Source organism: Nylanderia fulva, unplaced genomic scaffold (genome assembly GCF_048542155.1).
Source record: "Nylanderia fulva isolate GAGA-0341 unplaced genomic scaffold, ASM4854215v1 Scaffold5, whole genome shotgun sequence".
Lineage (NCBI taxonomy): Eukaryota > Metazoa > Arthropoda > Insecta > Hymenoptera > Formicidae > Nylanderia > Nylanderia fulva.
In genome coordinates this window covers 6,925,019-6,942,587 of record NW_028190587.1, presented here as the reverse complement: position 1 = coordinate 6,942,587, position 17,569 = coordinate 6,925,019, and the positions used below count along the sequence as shown (strand labels likewise).

The following is a 17,569-nucleotide window of genomic DNA, read 5'->3' as shown; positions in this document are numbered from 1 at the left end:
AATTTTGATAATTATTATTATTTTAATATTAACACATTTATAATGTTATATATATTTATAATTTTAATTCTATTGTAATATAACAAATATTATATTAACGAGATTTAATGTAATATTAATTGTAATTTTAAATTATTATTTTGTATGTTTATTTTACATTTTCTAAAGAATTCTTTCATATCGTTTTAAATATATGTATAATACATTTGAATAATATATGAATTTGCGAGAATAGAATATATTTTTTAATAATATCCTCTGACATTTATTATACACATGTACTTACAGCAAAATAATTTTAATATTAAATAAATATATATATATATAATTATCAATTTATATATAATAATATTATCAATAAATAAAACCTTATAATTTATCAATTTAGAATCCTACTTAACAAAAAAGTATAACTTTGATTTTAAAAGTTTCGGCTCCAATAAGAAAAAGATAATGGCAAAAATAATGGTAAATATAAACATTTGAATAATATTGCCACACAAATTTTTTTATATACATATATTATACATTTTTTCTATCTCAATTTTTCTGTATTCCAAAACATTGTTTCTTTTTGAATTATTTTTCATCTTATGTTATATTTGTTACACTTTTTTCGTTTATATTACATTTCTCTTTTATATTACGCGTATTTTTAATAAAATAATTTTAGAAAGAAAGAAGAAGTCAAGATAATATGAAATTAAAGAAACCATATTGTGAGTCACCAATTTAGCTTCAAACACATTGAATTAGAAAATTTAAATTTTTTAAGGCATTAAGAACTAGATGATACTGCTTAAGTTTAAAAACAATATTATTTTTTAAAAAAATTAAATGAATAGGTAATGTAAATAAATTTTAACAATTTTTAAAAAATTATCTAAAAACAACATATACAGCGTGTTCCAGACTTAGCGTGCCATCCGTTAATGGTATATTTCTGAAATTATTTTGAAATGAAAATTTTAATACTAAAATGTCGAGACTGCATTAGTTTTCAAATGAGAAGTTATAGAAGTTTATAATTGACTAATCAAAAAATCGTTCAAAATTCGCGAAAATTAAATATATAATTATTAACAATAAGAAAATAATTGAAATCAATAAGTAAGTATAAAATGTGTATTAATTTTATATATATCTATTATTAATATATTATACAACAACTTTTTATACTTACTTATTGATTTTAATTATTTTTTTATTGTTAATAATTATATATTTAATATTACAAATGTTAAATTAACTTTTATACTAATTTATTTTAATATTTATATAAATATTGATTACAATTATATAATATTTATTATGTAATATGTATACACATGCATACATACATATATTCATATACACAAAGTTTTATATATTAATTATGTATTTAAATTTGTAAAAATAACGAAAATTATATTAATGAAATTAAAATGTAATAATAAATTTAATGCCAAAAATATATATTCTCGTATGTTTATTCGGCACTTTCTAAGAAATCTTTTCATATTTCATTAAAAGCATAACTTTGGCGTATATTTTGCCAATAATTTAGTGTTTATAAATCAAACTTCCTTTATGTAAAAATATTTTATTACTTAAGACTGTGCTTTTTAAAACTAATTTTTATATAATCATATCTTATTAAACCATTTCTATTTTATTTACTAATCGCATGTACCATTATAATAGAAAGTTTTATTTTATCAAAATAAAAACGTTTTTCATTAAATTTAAGTACAGTTTAACTTTTTAAAGAAATAAATAAGAAACAAAAATCCGATAAAAATAAAAAAATATGAAATAATGTACATGTACAAAAATTAGTGAATTAAATAATACTCATTTCTTAATGTATGAAAATTTTCTGATTGGATTTCTTGTACGCTTAATTTCGAGACAATTTTAAATGTTAAATTCAAAGTATATGTTGGAAACTGTTCGATCTTGTTTTAACTTTTATCGATCGAGTAATAATCAAACAAGTCTCTTATATTATTACGCGTGTGACTTTATAGATTTATATATGTAAATATTTCATGTCGTATCGTAAACGTTGTCAGTCATCGATAGTCTCTCGAGAAAGCAAGATTAAAATTGAGCAACACACTTTTGGCTAAAATAACGTCTGTGATTCAACAAACAAAAGGCTAAAGGTATGTGAAATATATAATATTTTAATATTTTTTTGAAATAAATGTATATAAAAGATGCAAAAAGGACACAATTGCAGAGTTTTTGTTTTTTAAAGAATATTTTATTTCATTTCTAAGAAAAAATAATATTTTTTATTTCCACTATCTCTATATTCAATTATCTCTATATTCTCTGCATAATATATTTGAAACCTTTTCAGTTTTGTAAAAGCATTTTTTAATTTGTTTCATCTTATAACAAATTGTGTATACTTGTTTAATTTATTTTACCTCAAAAAGATATCGATAATTAATGCTTTCTGTAACATTATTGCAAAATTAAGTAAATGCTTTTTGTAATATTATTGAAAAATTAAATATGTCATAATTATGAAGAAAGGAACAAATATAAATTTTAATTTTTTTTTAAAAAAGTGGTTCTACAATAATAAATATTGTCTCTTTTTAAGTTCAGATTAATTTGTCATAAGACGATATAAAGACATAATTTGAATTGAGTTTAATTTTGCGACAGCTAATTCTTCGTTATCCGTTTTTTGGAACTAAACATTACACATACAGTAACACATAATTATGATGACAAACATATTGATAAACAGCTGAAAATACAACGGTTAAAACTTAGTTATTAATGATAAGATATTATTTTATACATTTTTGTGCAAAATTTATTTATTATATGTTTCCGATTATAACATTTATAAAAAATCGAATTAATTTATAAAAAATATTAAATAAACAAGTTTTTATAGACATTTTAATTTGAAAAAACAGAAATACGAACAATATATAGCTTAAATATAAACATTTAAATACGAACAATATATAGCTTAAATATAAACAATATACACAACTCCCTTTTTATAGTGTATATTATTTAATATTCGGTATTACTACTTACATTTATTATATTACATTAGTATTTACAATGGTTATTTCAATTTATTATTTATAATTTTAGTATTTAAATAGTATTATATATATATATATTTTTTTTTTTTACTTAATAATTCTATTTACTTATAAACGATTTATGTTTTACAATATACATTATAAATTAATCAGCCATTGGTCTATGTAATATTAAAATTTAAAAAATTTAATTGTCAAAATTGAATATTATACATTATTAATAGAATTTATAAAAAATTTTTTAAATTAAAATTAACATACATTGCGTAGTCAAAGTAGATAAACTATATTGTTCATACAAACTCTTTGTTAAATTGATAACCTATATGTATTTATAAATTGGTGTATTTCTTTTGCAATTTTTAACTTGTGTTACCTTACTTATGTTTTCTGTTTAATTCTTTTATTACTAGCAAAGAAATTTAATTTGGAGTTGATTATTATTATTAATGATTATAAATACGCATTATTTAAATATTTGAAATACTTTTTTCTTTTTATTTTTTTTTATTTTCTTTATTTTAGATTTCTATAATTTTTATTTCATAAAGATTTTGTTTCGTGTTTTTGTTAAAAAATTTTAATATTTTAATATTTTAATATATATATTTTATTTTAATTTATTAATTTTTTAGTCTAGGTTCCTTATTTTTTTTGCAATTCTATTTATTTGACTCTTTGAGTTTCTATTTTTGTTTTATTGTTTTTTTTATATTTCCATAGGAGTCGCAACATTGTGTATATTTTCTTTCCACGTTCCTTATTTGTTCTTTTGTTTAATTATTCTTATTATTAGCAAAGAAATAATTTTTTATTTTCAGATTGTTGAAATCCAATATGATGTTTCTAGAATGGTCATTAAATATATTATTATACATTACTGTAATAACAATGGCCACTTTTACTAATGAAAACGCAAAAATTCCGTGTCATACCGTACCTAATTACCGTAATTCATTAAACAACGACTGTATAATGCCGATTCATTACAACCTGGACATGATAGTGTTACCAGGCATTTCATTTATTGGCGAGTTGAATGTCACTTTTTATATTAATTGTGAAATATCCAATATAACTCTACATATTGCAAGTTCCGAGCATATAGTGAAAGTGATGTTTAAATCGCCTAATGGAACAATCTATACTCCAAATTTTGATTATTCGAGAAATTTTGCTACTTTGAATTTCATTAAATATTTATCGCCTGAAAATACACACTTAGATTGTGGAGTTTATACAATGTACGTAAAATATGAAATCATATTTGTTCATCGGCATTATGGAATGTACTATATAAAAAAAGAAGATAGAACAGATAAAGAGTAAGTATATTAAAATAATAAAAGTAGTATATAATAATTAATACATGAGTAAACATGTAATAATAAAAATACGCTAATATTTATATACACATATATTATACAATGTTGTATACTTAGATGATTTTAAAATTATCTAGATAAAAGTGAGATAAAAATTTGATAAGATGAATGTTATTTTAAATTTATATATATTTAGATAAAAGATAAAGTTATATTGTGAATCATTTAAATAACATTATTTTTAAAATCGCTTATGTAAAGAGTTATACAGCTTATAAAAATAATGTAAATTATAAAAGAGATATATAAAATATATTCATTTTTTTATATGTACGTTTTTATCGCTCACTGCTTAAATTTTACTACTAGATGAGTATATATATGTATGTGCGTATGCGTGTGCGTGTGCGTGCGTGCGTGCGCGCGTGCGTGCGTACGTGTGCGTGCGTGCGTGTGTGTGTGTGTGTGTGTGTGTGTGTGTGTGTGTGCTAGGACTCTAAATCAAATTATCTAAACATTATTCTAGATATAATTAAATAAGAATAACATTATTTTCATCTAAGGTGCATAGATATGGATAATATATATTTTTAGTAGTTATATGAAATTAAACTGACATTAAAATTTTATTTAGATCATTTGTATTATTATACGTACAATTAGATAACAGAAAACATTCTGATGATATACTTTTTATATATTATTTATAAATTTCTCTTGTACATTCTGCAATTTTTAATGTTCTTACACAACAACTGTAAAAACTTGTTGTTATTATAATTTAAAGCTTTTTACTTCAAAATATAGGTTTCTATTCGCAAATTTACTCCAACCGAGAAATGCTCGACAATTATTTCCGTGTTGGGACGACCCAAAACTGAAAGCAACTTTTAACATCACCGTCAAATTGGATACAAGATACTATGCTATATCGAATACGATACCAATAGAAGTCGATTTTTCGTATAACGGGATGATACGTTTACTGTTCCACATGACACCTAAAATTTCTGTAAACGATGTCACGATTATAATGTTCAATTTGCAACCAGATTCTCTTTCCAAGATAAACAAGATCTATTTTTGGAGCAAATGGGATTTGATACCTTACATGAAATGGGCGCAATATGTTGCTGGAAATGTAAGCATGTATTTAGAAAACAATTGGAGGATTATTTCGAGAAGCGAGCCAAAAATGGATTATGTAGTTATTCCGATAGATTTAACCGAGTATAAAAGGCGGAATTGTGGAGTAATTTTATTCAGGTAATACATTATTCAAATAAAAATAATTTTAATTATAGTTTAATAAAGTTATAATATTTTTTTTAGCTTTGTAAAGATTTATTATAATGCCGAAGCATAAATTTTTCTACACTAATTATTTGAATTTTGGCTTACTTAATCAGATATACATATATGTAACAGAGTAGTAATTATTCAGTAACGTTAATACGCTACTGAATAATCACTATTTTAATATACCTTACAGAAAAAAATGGTACAAGACTTTTCGACTCAGTTTTCTACGAGGAATATCGCCATATAAATATTGGGTGTCAATTAAGTGACACCCTGTATACATATATGTATATATATGACTGCATATTTATGAGTTTATTTAGTCTGAATTTTAAATTTTAAATAAATAAATATATATATATATATATATATATATAACATATATTAGTATCTAAAATAATTTGAATAAGTTATTTCAATAAATCATCGTAATCGGTTAAATTGTATAGTTAAATTACAGAAGAACTTAGATATATCACGTAATAGTCATTAGATATATAGACATTTAATATTTAATAATACTTTACTTTTTGTGTATCATTAAAAATTTAAATTATTAATTTGGAAACTTTATATATATATATATATATATGTATATGCATATTAATATTACAAATAATAACAATCTAATAATATAATATAATTATATAATATAATAATAATAATAATAAAATTAGTAATAATAATAATAATATAATAATATAATATTATTAACTTTTAAAATATTTTGATATAAATTATTTATTTACAAACAATTTTTAGCAAAACAAATATTATCTACAATGAAGAATTTTATCCTGTTGCATTTAAAACTTTAGCAATGCGTTCAGTAGCTCATAATATATTACATTATTGGTTTAATAATTTTTTCTATTCGTTATGTCAATCTTCCTGGTGGTTGAACAAAGGCTTCGTTGTGTTCCTCGAATCATATATTATCGATAAGGTTGTTTCATATTTATTAAGCTAATTAGAAAAAAAAATCTTTTATTTAAATTTTTATTATATATAAACTATTAAAAAATATATTAAGTGTAGTTAATAAGTACATGTAAATTATGTTATTATAATTTAAATAACTTTTGCACACAAACATACAAATAAATATTTTGAATACAGTACTCTCCACAAGTTTGGAAACACCTTACATTTTACAGTTAAACAATCGTATAACAGCGATCTGTGCAGAATCTGTGTTTTTGTATGAATAAATTGTAAAAAAAACGTAAAATATTTAAATAACATTTATATATATGACAAATCGCTGTCATACAATTGTTTAACTGTAAAATGTAAGATGTTTCCAAACTTGTGAAGAGTATATGTACTGCAATAATATTTGTAATAATATTTTTATTTCAAATTATTACATATTACTCATGAAAATTCTATAATATCCAATCTCGTTTTTCTTTCTGCAGATATATCCAGATTCTCGGATGATGGACTTGTTTGTAGTTCAAATCCGAGATGATTCTTATTATTTACATCCATTTGCTGTAAATTATTTTAAGGAAAATTCTAATTATATGTTTAAAATTAATTCACCTTCTCCTTTTTCTCATACTGTGGGTATGTTTGTATGTGCATTTGATTTATGTAATGTAATTGACAGGTATAAAGTATATTTATACCAGTCATTAATAAAATTTGTAAATAATTTGTAACCAATAGTTGGAATGGCTGACTATATATATCTAAGAAAAGATAAAAAGTATTAAATTTACAATTATTTCTTCTTATTTTTATTCTGCCAAAAATAAAAGTAAATTAAATTTAAAATTAGTTTTTTTTGTATTATACTAGTTTATAGTAATTATGTTTAGTGAATTTATGAACATGATGGGGATTGAATTTGTAAATAAAATGTGTATATATATATTTTTTAAACATATTTTATATTTTTATTATAGGAGCAGCCCTTTGGCGCATGTTAGAAAAAATAATTTCATCTATCTTATTTTGGAGAAGTATTGACAATTATTTAAATAGGAAGTAAGTAATACTTACAATGCAATATAATAATATTAATTTATAAAAAATTTTTTCTTTTTTTATTCTTATTTAAATGGTGTTTCTTTCAAATTTTCAAAAATCTTATAAAATTATGGAAACAATTTTATGCTGAAAACAATGACGTAAACCAATTTTTACCAGTACGTCAGGTTTTCGAAATAATTGAGATTTGTTATGTAAGAAATGGTTTTTGTTAGATATTTGAGATTTTTTTAAAAATATGATTAAATCTATTTAGAATTTCAGCAAAACTCTGTATTTAAATTTTTTTCAATACGACTGAAAAGTAAGAAATTGAAATAAAAATAAAGTGTATTATAAGGTATGAACTATTGTTCATTTTTCTCCTCATGATATGATGATTAGATTATTAGATGACGTTATTTTTTTTATTAAAAAAAATCTTAAAAATATTGCAAGAAAATCCTTTTTTATACATTAAATCTCAATTATTTTGGAGAATTGAAATGCTAATGAAAAATTTAGTTTTCGACACCGTTTTCACAAGTCAAAAATTTGAAAAAATTATTCTATTTGGTTTAAAATAATTTTTAGCTGTAATATGGTGTTATTATTATCATTAAAACACATAGAGACACACATACAGGAAAGTAAATACAAAATAATAGCAAAACCTAAAAAACTTTCTCAAAGAAAATACAATCTGAATGATGAACACATATGAAAATATATTTAATGACGAACCAAACTTCCATAAATAACAAACATAAGAAAATAAAAAAGATATTAAATATTGCAAATTATTATTAACTTCGTTAATTAATAAGTGAATAAAGACAGAGATAAACATAATAAAAATATATAATGTGTATAAATATTTATATAAATGTTCAAATAATATATTTTAAGGTGTTTTAAATATAACAAACTTAATATAAATATTAAAATAATATATATTTACGAAATACAATTAAACACGTGTATACATTTTTTAATGCTATTTATTTATTTATATTTCATTAATATGGAAATGTAGATTATTTTGTACAATGTGTGTATAAAAATTATTATTTCGTTCTTTATGTCATCATAATTTGATTTTTGTGAGAATCGACATTAATCTAAAGTGAATTATTCTAGCAATATCAATAAGAACATAATAATTATCATAATTTTATATTTTCTAATTGCTACTCAGTGATGTATGGTGTTATCACATTTTTAAATTTTACAGATTTATTTCTCCTGATATGGCAAATACTTTCAATGATTTCTGGAGCATTATGTCAATTTTTATGAGTAAATTAAATCTTAAAAGATATAATTTGGACATAAAAAAGATTATGGCTATTTGGTCTATGCAGCAGCATTATCCCGTGCTAAATGTTACACGATATTATTCTAGAAATAGTACAAAAATATTTTTAGAATTTCAGGACGACATGGATCAGAATCCATATTTTATACCTGTCACTTTTACTGAAGAAGCAAATATCAATTTTGATGTAACTGTTTCAAATATTTGTTATTTGACGCGCTCAAATCCAAAGTGGGAAATACAGTTTTTTTATCCAAAAAAGTGGATAATTTTCAACTTACAACAAATTGGTAAATATTAAATCTCAAAGTTTAATATGTGTGTATTTTGTTATTATACAATAAATATAAGAAACACCTTGGTTAGTTTAAAATAATGAAAATAGTTTCAACTATTGTTACTTTTCTAACTATAATCAGTTTTTGTTTATATAATTTCTTTATAGTTATATCTGTTTTTCAGAACTTTATTCTTTTTTACAATTATCGACATTTTATTCTATAATTAACAATATATAAGAATTTGCCATTATTTATTGTATAATATGTGCCCAATTTGCAGTACAATTAATACGTCCTTAAATCATCATAAAATAAAAACATATATATTCGAAATATATTTTATATCATATATTTTGAACAAAAAAGTAAATATTAAAATTTATGCCGTGTGTCGTGTACAGGATTTTATCGCGTCAATTATGATGGCGAAAATTGGAAATTAATTGCGCGTTACTTAAATTCTGAACAGTATACAAATATACATGTTCTGAATCGAGCCCAAATCATCGATGACTCATTCCATCTGATGATACAGGGAAAACTCAATTTTTCTACATTTTGGGAACTCTCGAGTTATTTATGGCAAGAGAACGATTATGTGGCATGGTATCCTATGTTTAAAGCTCTGGAATACATGTCAAATATTATTCCATTTATTAATTCTGGACTCTATCCTTCGGAAGTATTTAAGGTATTTTAAATTATATCGATAAATTTTTTTACATATTAGAGGGATCCAAAACATTAATAAATATTTGATGTTTGCTAGAAATATTTAAAAATAAAAAATTAAATATTTTATTTTTTTTTTCTTACATTAATATTTAACATATCATTTATATATATATATATATATATATATATATTTATATATATATATATATATATCGGCTGTGGAGTCTTACGCGATGTTTTTTACGTCTGTTATAGGCGAAACTTAATTTTTTCGTTAATTAGAAATAGTATTTTTGGTGTAGTTCTCCAATTTATGTGCTCCCTTTTTTAACTGTAACCCTGTAAAGTTATAGGCGAAAAAAATATCAACCCGAAAGTCGGTTGAATTAATATTTAAAATGCAGTAAACTCTATTATGCATTTAAAAATTTATGAATACAACAAATAAATTTATAAATGGATCAAATAAAATTATCTTCAAGTATCTGTATATAAATTAATCATATATAATTAAAGTTAATTTTAAAAGGTGGATGTTAAAAAAGGTCGAATTTTCGACTATCGATGGAACCTAAAATTCGAGTTCCATGGGTACCTATGAACCATATAAGATGTAAAACTGATGGTCCTTTTTCTTAGAGACCTGAGAAAAGTATTGAAAATCTATCAAAACTATTGAAAATAGCGTTATTCGGTCGATCTGAAGACAACTAAAATCGATGACATATAGATGAATTTTCAATGAAACCAAGTTCTGGTTAAACACTTATCAAATAGTTTTCGAGATCAATAATGTTTTAATATAGGGTATGCAAAATTCAAGATTGCGGATCCAATATGGTGGATCAGTATTAAGAGAAACTAGACGCCAGAATGTAGTTACTTCCGAATAAAAGATTTTATTACACTTTCATATACATTATGTTTTTTAGTATGTTTATTTAAATATTTTTGTTTTATTGTTGGATAGAATTTTTTAGTTCTAACATAGAGAATATTAATAGTAAATAATTAATATAAAAACTATTAATATTTTCTATGTTAGAACTAAAGAATTCTATTCAACAATGAAATAAAAATATTTAAATAAACAAATTAAAAAACATGATGTATTTTAATGTGGAATCAGATCTTTTATTCGGAAGTAACTACATCCTGGAATTTATTTTTTCTCAATACTGATCCACCATATTGGATCCGCAATCTTGAATTTTGCAATCCCGATATTAAAACATTATTGATCTCGAAAACTATTTATTACTTAAGACTGTGCTTTTTAAAACTAATTTTTATATAATCATATCTTATTAAACCATTTCTATTTTATTTACTAATCACATGTACCATTATAATAGAAAGTTATATTTTATCAAAATGAAAACGTTTATCATTAAATTTAAGTACAGTTAAACTTTTTAAAGAAATAAATATGAAACAAAAATCCGATAAAAATAGAAAAATATGAAATAATGTACATGTACAAAAATTAGTGAAAATTAAACAATACTCATTTCTTAATGTATGAAAATTACCTGATTGGATTTCTTGTACGCTTAATTTCAAGACAATTTTAAATGTTAAATTCAAAGTATATGTTGAAAACTGTTCAATCTTGTTTTAACTTTCATCGATCGAGTAATAATCAAACAAGTCTCTTATATTATTACGCGTGTAACTTTATAGATTTATATATGTAAATATTTCATGTCGTATCGCAAACGTCGTCAGTCATCGATAGTCTCTCGAGGAAGCAAGATTAAAATTGAGCAACACACTTTTGGCTAAAATAACGCCTGTGATTCAACAAACAAAAGACTAAAGGTCTGTGAAATATAGAATATTTTAATATTTTTTTGTAATAAATGTATATAAAAGATGCAAAAAGGACACAATTGCAGAGTTTTTGTTTTTTAAAGAATATTTTATTTCATTTCTAAGAAAAAATAATATTTTTTATTTCAACTGTCTCTATATTCAATTATTTCTATATTCTCTGCATAATATATTTGAAACCTTTTCAGTTTTGTAAAAACATTTTTTAATTTGTTTCATCTTATAACAAATTGTGTATACTTGTTTAATTTATTTTACCTCAAAAGGATATCGATAATTAATGCTTTTTGTAACATTATTGCAAAATTAAGTAAATGCTTTGTGTAATATTATTGAAAAATTACATATGTCATAATTATGAAGAAAGGAACAAATATAAATTTTAATTTTTTTCTAAAAAAGTGGTTCTACAATAATAAATATTGTTATTTTTAAGTTCAGATTAATTTGTCATAAGACGATATAAAGACATAATTTAAATTGAGTTTAATTTTGCGACAGCTAATTCTTCGTTATCCGTTTTTTGGAACTAAACATTACACATACAGTGACACATATAATTATGATGACAAAACATATTGATAAACAGCTGAAAATACAACGGTTAAAATTTAGTTATTAAAGATAAGATATTATTTTATACATTTTTGTGCAAAATTTATTTATTATATTTTTCCGATTATAACATTTATAAAAAATCAAATTGATTTATAAAAAATATTAAATAAATGATTTATGAAAAATATTAAATAAACAAGTTTTTATAGACATTTCAATTTGAAAAAACAGAAATACGAACAATATAGCTTAAATATAAACAATATACACAACTTCTCTTTTATAATGTAAATTATTTAATATTCGGTATTACAACTTACATTTATTATATTACATTAGTATTTACAATAATTATTCTAATTTATCATTTATAATTTCAGTATTTAAATAGTATTATATATATATTTTTTTTTTACTTAATAATTCTATTTACTTATAAACGATTTATGTTTTACAATATACATTATAAACTAATCAGCCATTGGTCTATATAATATTGGATTTTAAAAAATTTAATTGTCAAAATTGAATATTATACATTATTAATAGAATTTATAAAAAATTTTTAAATTAAAATTAACATACATTGCGTAGTCAAAGTAGATAAACTATATTGTTCATACAAACTCTTTGTTAAATTGATAACCTATATGTATTTATAAATTGGTGTATTTCTTTTGCAATTTTTAACTTGTGTTACCTTACTTATGTTTTCTGTTTAATTCTCTTATTACTAGCAAAGAAATTTAATTTGTAGTTCATTATTATTATTAATGATTATAAATACGCATTATTTAAATATTTGAAAAACTTTTTTCTTTTTATTTTTTTTTATTTTCTTTATTTTAGATTTTTATAATTTTTATTTTATAAAGATTTTGTTTCGTTTTTTTTATTAAAAAATTTTAATATTTTAATATTTTAATATATATATTTTTATTTTAATTTAATAATTTTTTAGTCTAGGTTCCTTATTTTTTTTGCAATTCTATTTATTTGACTCTTTGAGTTTCTATTTTCGTTTTATTGTTTTTTTTATACTTCTATAGCAGTCGCGATATTATGCATATTTTCTTTCCACGTTCCTTATTTGTTTTTTTGTTTAATTATTCTTACTATTAGCAAAGAAATAATTTTTTATTTTCAGATTTTTGAAATCCAATATGATGTTTCTAGAATGGTCATTAAATATATTATTATACATTACTGTAATAACAATGGCCACTTTTACCAATGAAAACGCAAAAATTCCGTGCCATACCGTACCTAATTACCGTAATTCATCGAACAACGACTGTATAATGCCGATTCATTACAACCTGGATATGATAGTGTTACCAGGCATTTCATTCATTGGCGAGTTGAATGCCACTTTTTATATTAATTGTGAAATATCAAACATAACTCTACATATTGCAAGATCCGAGCATATAGTGAAAGTGATGCTTAAATCGCCTAATGGAACAATCTATACTCCAAATTTTGATTATTCGAGAAATTTTGCTACTTTGAATTTCATTAAATATTTATCGCCTGAAAATACACACTTAGATTGTGGAGTTTATACAATGTACGTAAAATATGAAATCATATTTGTTCATCGGCATTATGGAATGTACTATATAAAAAGAGAAGATAGAAGAGATAAAGAGTAAGTATATTAAAATAATAAAAGTAGTGTTTAATAAATAATGCATGAGTAAACATGTAATAATAAAAATACGCTAATATTTATATACACATATATTATACAATGTTGTATACTTAGATGATTTTAAAATTATCTAGATAAAAGTGAGATGAAAATTTGATAAGATGAATGTTATTTTAAATTTATATATATCTAGATAAAAGATAAAGTTATATTGTGAATCATGTAGATAACATTATTTTTAAAATTGCTTATGTAAAAAATTATACAGCTTATAAGAACAATGTAAATTATAAAAGAGGTTTATAAAATATATTCATTTTTTTATTTGTACGTTTTTATCGCTCACTGCTTAAATTTTACTACTAGATGAGTATATATATGTATGTGCGTATGCGTGTGCGTTTGCGTGCGTACGTGCGTGCGTGCGTGCGTGCAAGTGTGTGTGTATGTGTGTGTGTGCTAGGACTCTTAATCAAATTATCTGAACATTATTCTAGATATAATTAAATAGGAATAACATTATTTTTATTTAAGGTGCATAGATATGGATAATATATATTTTTAGTGTTATACGAAAGTAAGCTGACATCAAAATTTTATCTAGATCATTTGTATTATTATACTTACAATTAGATAACAGAAAACATTCTGATAATATACTTTTTAAATATTATCTATAAATTTCTTTGGTGCATTCTGCAATCTTTAATGTTCCTACACAACAACTGCAAAAACTTGTTGTTATTATAATTTAAAGCTTTTTACTTTAAAATTTAGGTTTCTATTCGCAACTTTACTTCAACCGAAAAATGCTCGACAATTATTTCCGTGTTGGGACGACCCAAAATTAAAAGCAACTTTTAACATCACCGTCAAATTGGATACAAGATACTATGCTATATCGAATACGATATCAATAGAAGTCGATTTTTCGTATAACGGGATGATACGTTTACTGTTCCACATGACACCTAAAATTTCTGTAAACGATGTCACGATTATAATGTTCGATTTGCAATCAGATTATATTTCCAAGATAAACAAAATCTATTTTTGGAGCAAATGGGATTTGATATCTTACAAGAAATGGGCGCAATATGTTGCGGGAAATGTAAGCATGTATTTAGAAAACAAATGGAGGATTATTTCGAGAAGCGAGCCAAAAATGGATTATGTAATTATTCCGATAGACTTGACCGAGTATAAAAGGCGGAATTGTGGAGTGATTTTATTCAGTTAATACATTATTTAAATAAAAATAATTTTAATTATAGTTTAATAAAGTTATAATATTTTTTTTAGCTTTGTAAAGATTTATTATAATTCCGAAGCATAAATTTTTCTACACTAATCATTTAAATTTTGGCTTACTTAATCAAATATACATATATGTAACAGAGTAGTAATTATTCAGTAACGTTAATACGCTACTGAATAATCACTATTTTAATATACCTTACAGAAAAAAATGGTACAAGACTTTTCGACTCAGTTTTCTACGAGGAATATCGCCATATAAATATTGGGTGTCAATTAAGTGACACCCTGTATACATATATATGACTGCATATTTATGAGTTTATTAGTCTAAATTTCAAATTTTAAATACATATATATATATATATATATATATATAACATATATTGATATTCAAATTAATTTAGATAAGTTATTTTAATAAATTATCGTAATCAGTTAAATGTTATAGTTAAATTACAGAAGAACTTAGATATATCACGTAATAGTCATTTGATATATAGACATTTAATATTTAATAATACTTTACTTTTTGTGTATCATTAAAAATTTAAATTATTAATTTGGAAATTTTATATATATATATATATATATATATATGTATATATTAATATTACAAATAATAACAATCTAATAATACAATATAATTATATAATATAACAATAATAATAATATATAATAATAGTAGTAATAATAATAATATAATAATATAATATTATTAACTTTTAAAATATTTTGATATAAATTATTTATTTATGTAGGATTCGGTATTGGAGATAAGATATATTCTGCACAAATATCTAGAGAATCAGGGTTTGTAATTTTATTTGTTTCTTCTTTCGAGGCTTATAGCGGACTGCCTCTCGTCTCTCTTACAAGTCGCTCAGCCGCTCAGCTGATCCCGTCCCCACTCTTGTTTTTCTACAAAGGAATTCGAGTTGACGAAAACCCGAATCCTCGAAAGACTCGCATATTATATTATCTAATTGCGCGTATACATCGAATTATAATAACATATGATTAATAACGCATAGAGTTAACAATCCTACAATCGGCCATTCTGATAAATTATTCGTCTCGAATGATTGCTAGCGTTATGACCAAGGTTTCATGTATTCCGCACATGTGCTGGTCGTAATCGGGCCGTCGCCCGATCGCATTCGTTTTACATCGTATGTATCATTAATTTTCGCTTTTTCTACGCGATATGGCCCTAAATATTTCGCACGTAATTTTCGTCCGGGAGTCATTTGAGTTCGTTTAATAGCCACGAGGTCCCCTACTATATATTTACGAGGTACTCGGCGTCGAAAGTTATATGTCTTACGATTTTCCTCTTGCGTTTGTAAAATTTGACTTTTGGCTCTCAATCTATGTGCTTCACGATCTTCTTGAAATTGCTCACGGAATTCCTCTTCTATTAATTTTTTTAATTGAAGGTCCTCTTTAGATTTCATTTTTACGCCTACTAATAATTCGAAAGGAGTCATATCGATACTTCTGTGATACGTAGAATTCAACGTATTTTGCAGTGCGGGAATGTGTTGATATCATTTTGTTGGATCCTCGAGAGACAATTTAGTTAATATCGGAATAATACTGCGGTTAAGCCTTTCAATTTGACCATTGGCTCTAGGTAATCCTGTAGTTATCATTATGTGCTTAATCTTTTCTTCTTTACAATAATTGCAAAATTCTCCTGAAGAAAACGCAGTTCCTCTGTCTGAAATTATTTGCACTGGATTGCCAAAAATCTGTTTTTGAAGTTCCAATTTGGCTATTGCTTCTCGTGACGTTGTTGATTTTGTAGGATAAAGCCATACAAACTTCGTAAAACTGTCAATTACTGCAAAGATATGATTGTAATTTTTTCTAGTTGATTCCAATGGGCCCAAATGATCTACATGATATGTATATAATGGTAAGTCGGCTTTTGGCAAAGGATGCAGAAAACCCTCGGCTTTTCCTTCTTTTTTATTTGCGAGAATGCACGGGATGCAGAAACCAATAAATGCTTCTACTTTTCCTTTTAAGTCGGGTATATAATAATCCTTTTGTATGATGTCCATCGTTCTCTTCAAAGAATAATGAGCCTTTTGATGTATTATTTGGATAATTTCGTTATGCATTGACCCTGGTATCATCAGAAGATCAACGCCCTTAACGAATTTATAAATTAGTCCTCCTCTTAAGGAGTACTCTGCTGCGGGCTTATCTCTGATTCGCTCCGTTATCGCGTTGCATTCAGGATCTTCTTCTTGTAGCTTTCTTATCTTAGCTACTAAACTATCCTCCGTAATGGTCATCACAAAACTTCGGCTGATTGCGCC

The 17,569-nt window shown here is 23.5% G+C and overlaps 2 protein-coding genes across 2 annotated transcripts; both read left to right on the top strand.

Moving 5' to 3' along the window:
- The first annotated feature begins 2,064 nt into the window (after nt 1-2,064).
- On the top strand, nt 2,065-5,654 carry LOC114928254 (aminopeptidase Q-like). The gene is made up of 3 exons (XM_085487098.1): nt 2,065-2,147; nt 3,881-4,384; nt 5,192-5,654. Exons 2-3 carry the CDS (start codon nt 3,897-3,899, stop codon nt 5,652-5,654), a joined length of 951 nt encoding a protein of 316 aa, XP_085343224.1. The 5' UTR covers nt 2,065-2,147; nt 3,881-3,896.
- A 6,027-nt stretch (nt 5,655-11,681) lies between these two features.
- Nucleotides 11,682-15,222, top strand: LOC146721348 (aminopeptidase Q-like). Its single transcript, XM_085487097.1, has 3 exons — nt 11,682-11,758; nt 13,476-13,979; nt 14,760-15,222. The coding sequence occupies exons 2-3, from the start codon at nt 13,492-13,494 to the stop codon at nt 15,220-15,222; spliced, it is 951 nt and encodes a 316-aa protein (XP_085343223.1). The 5' UTR covers nt 11,682-11,758; nt 13,476-13,491.
- Nucleotides 15,223-17,569: the final 2,347 nt, after the last annotated feature.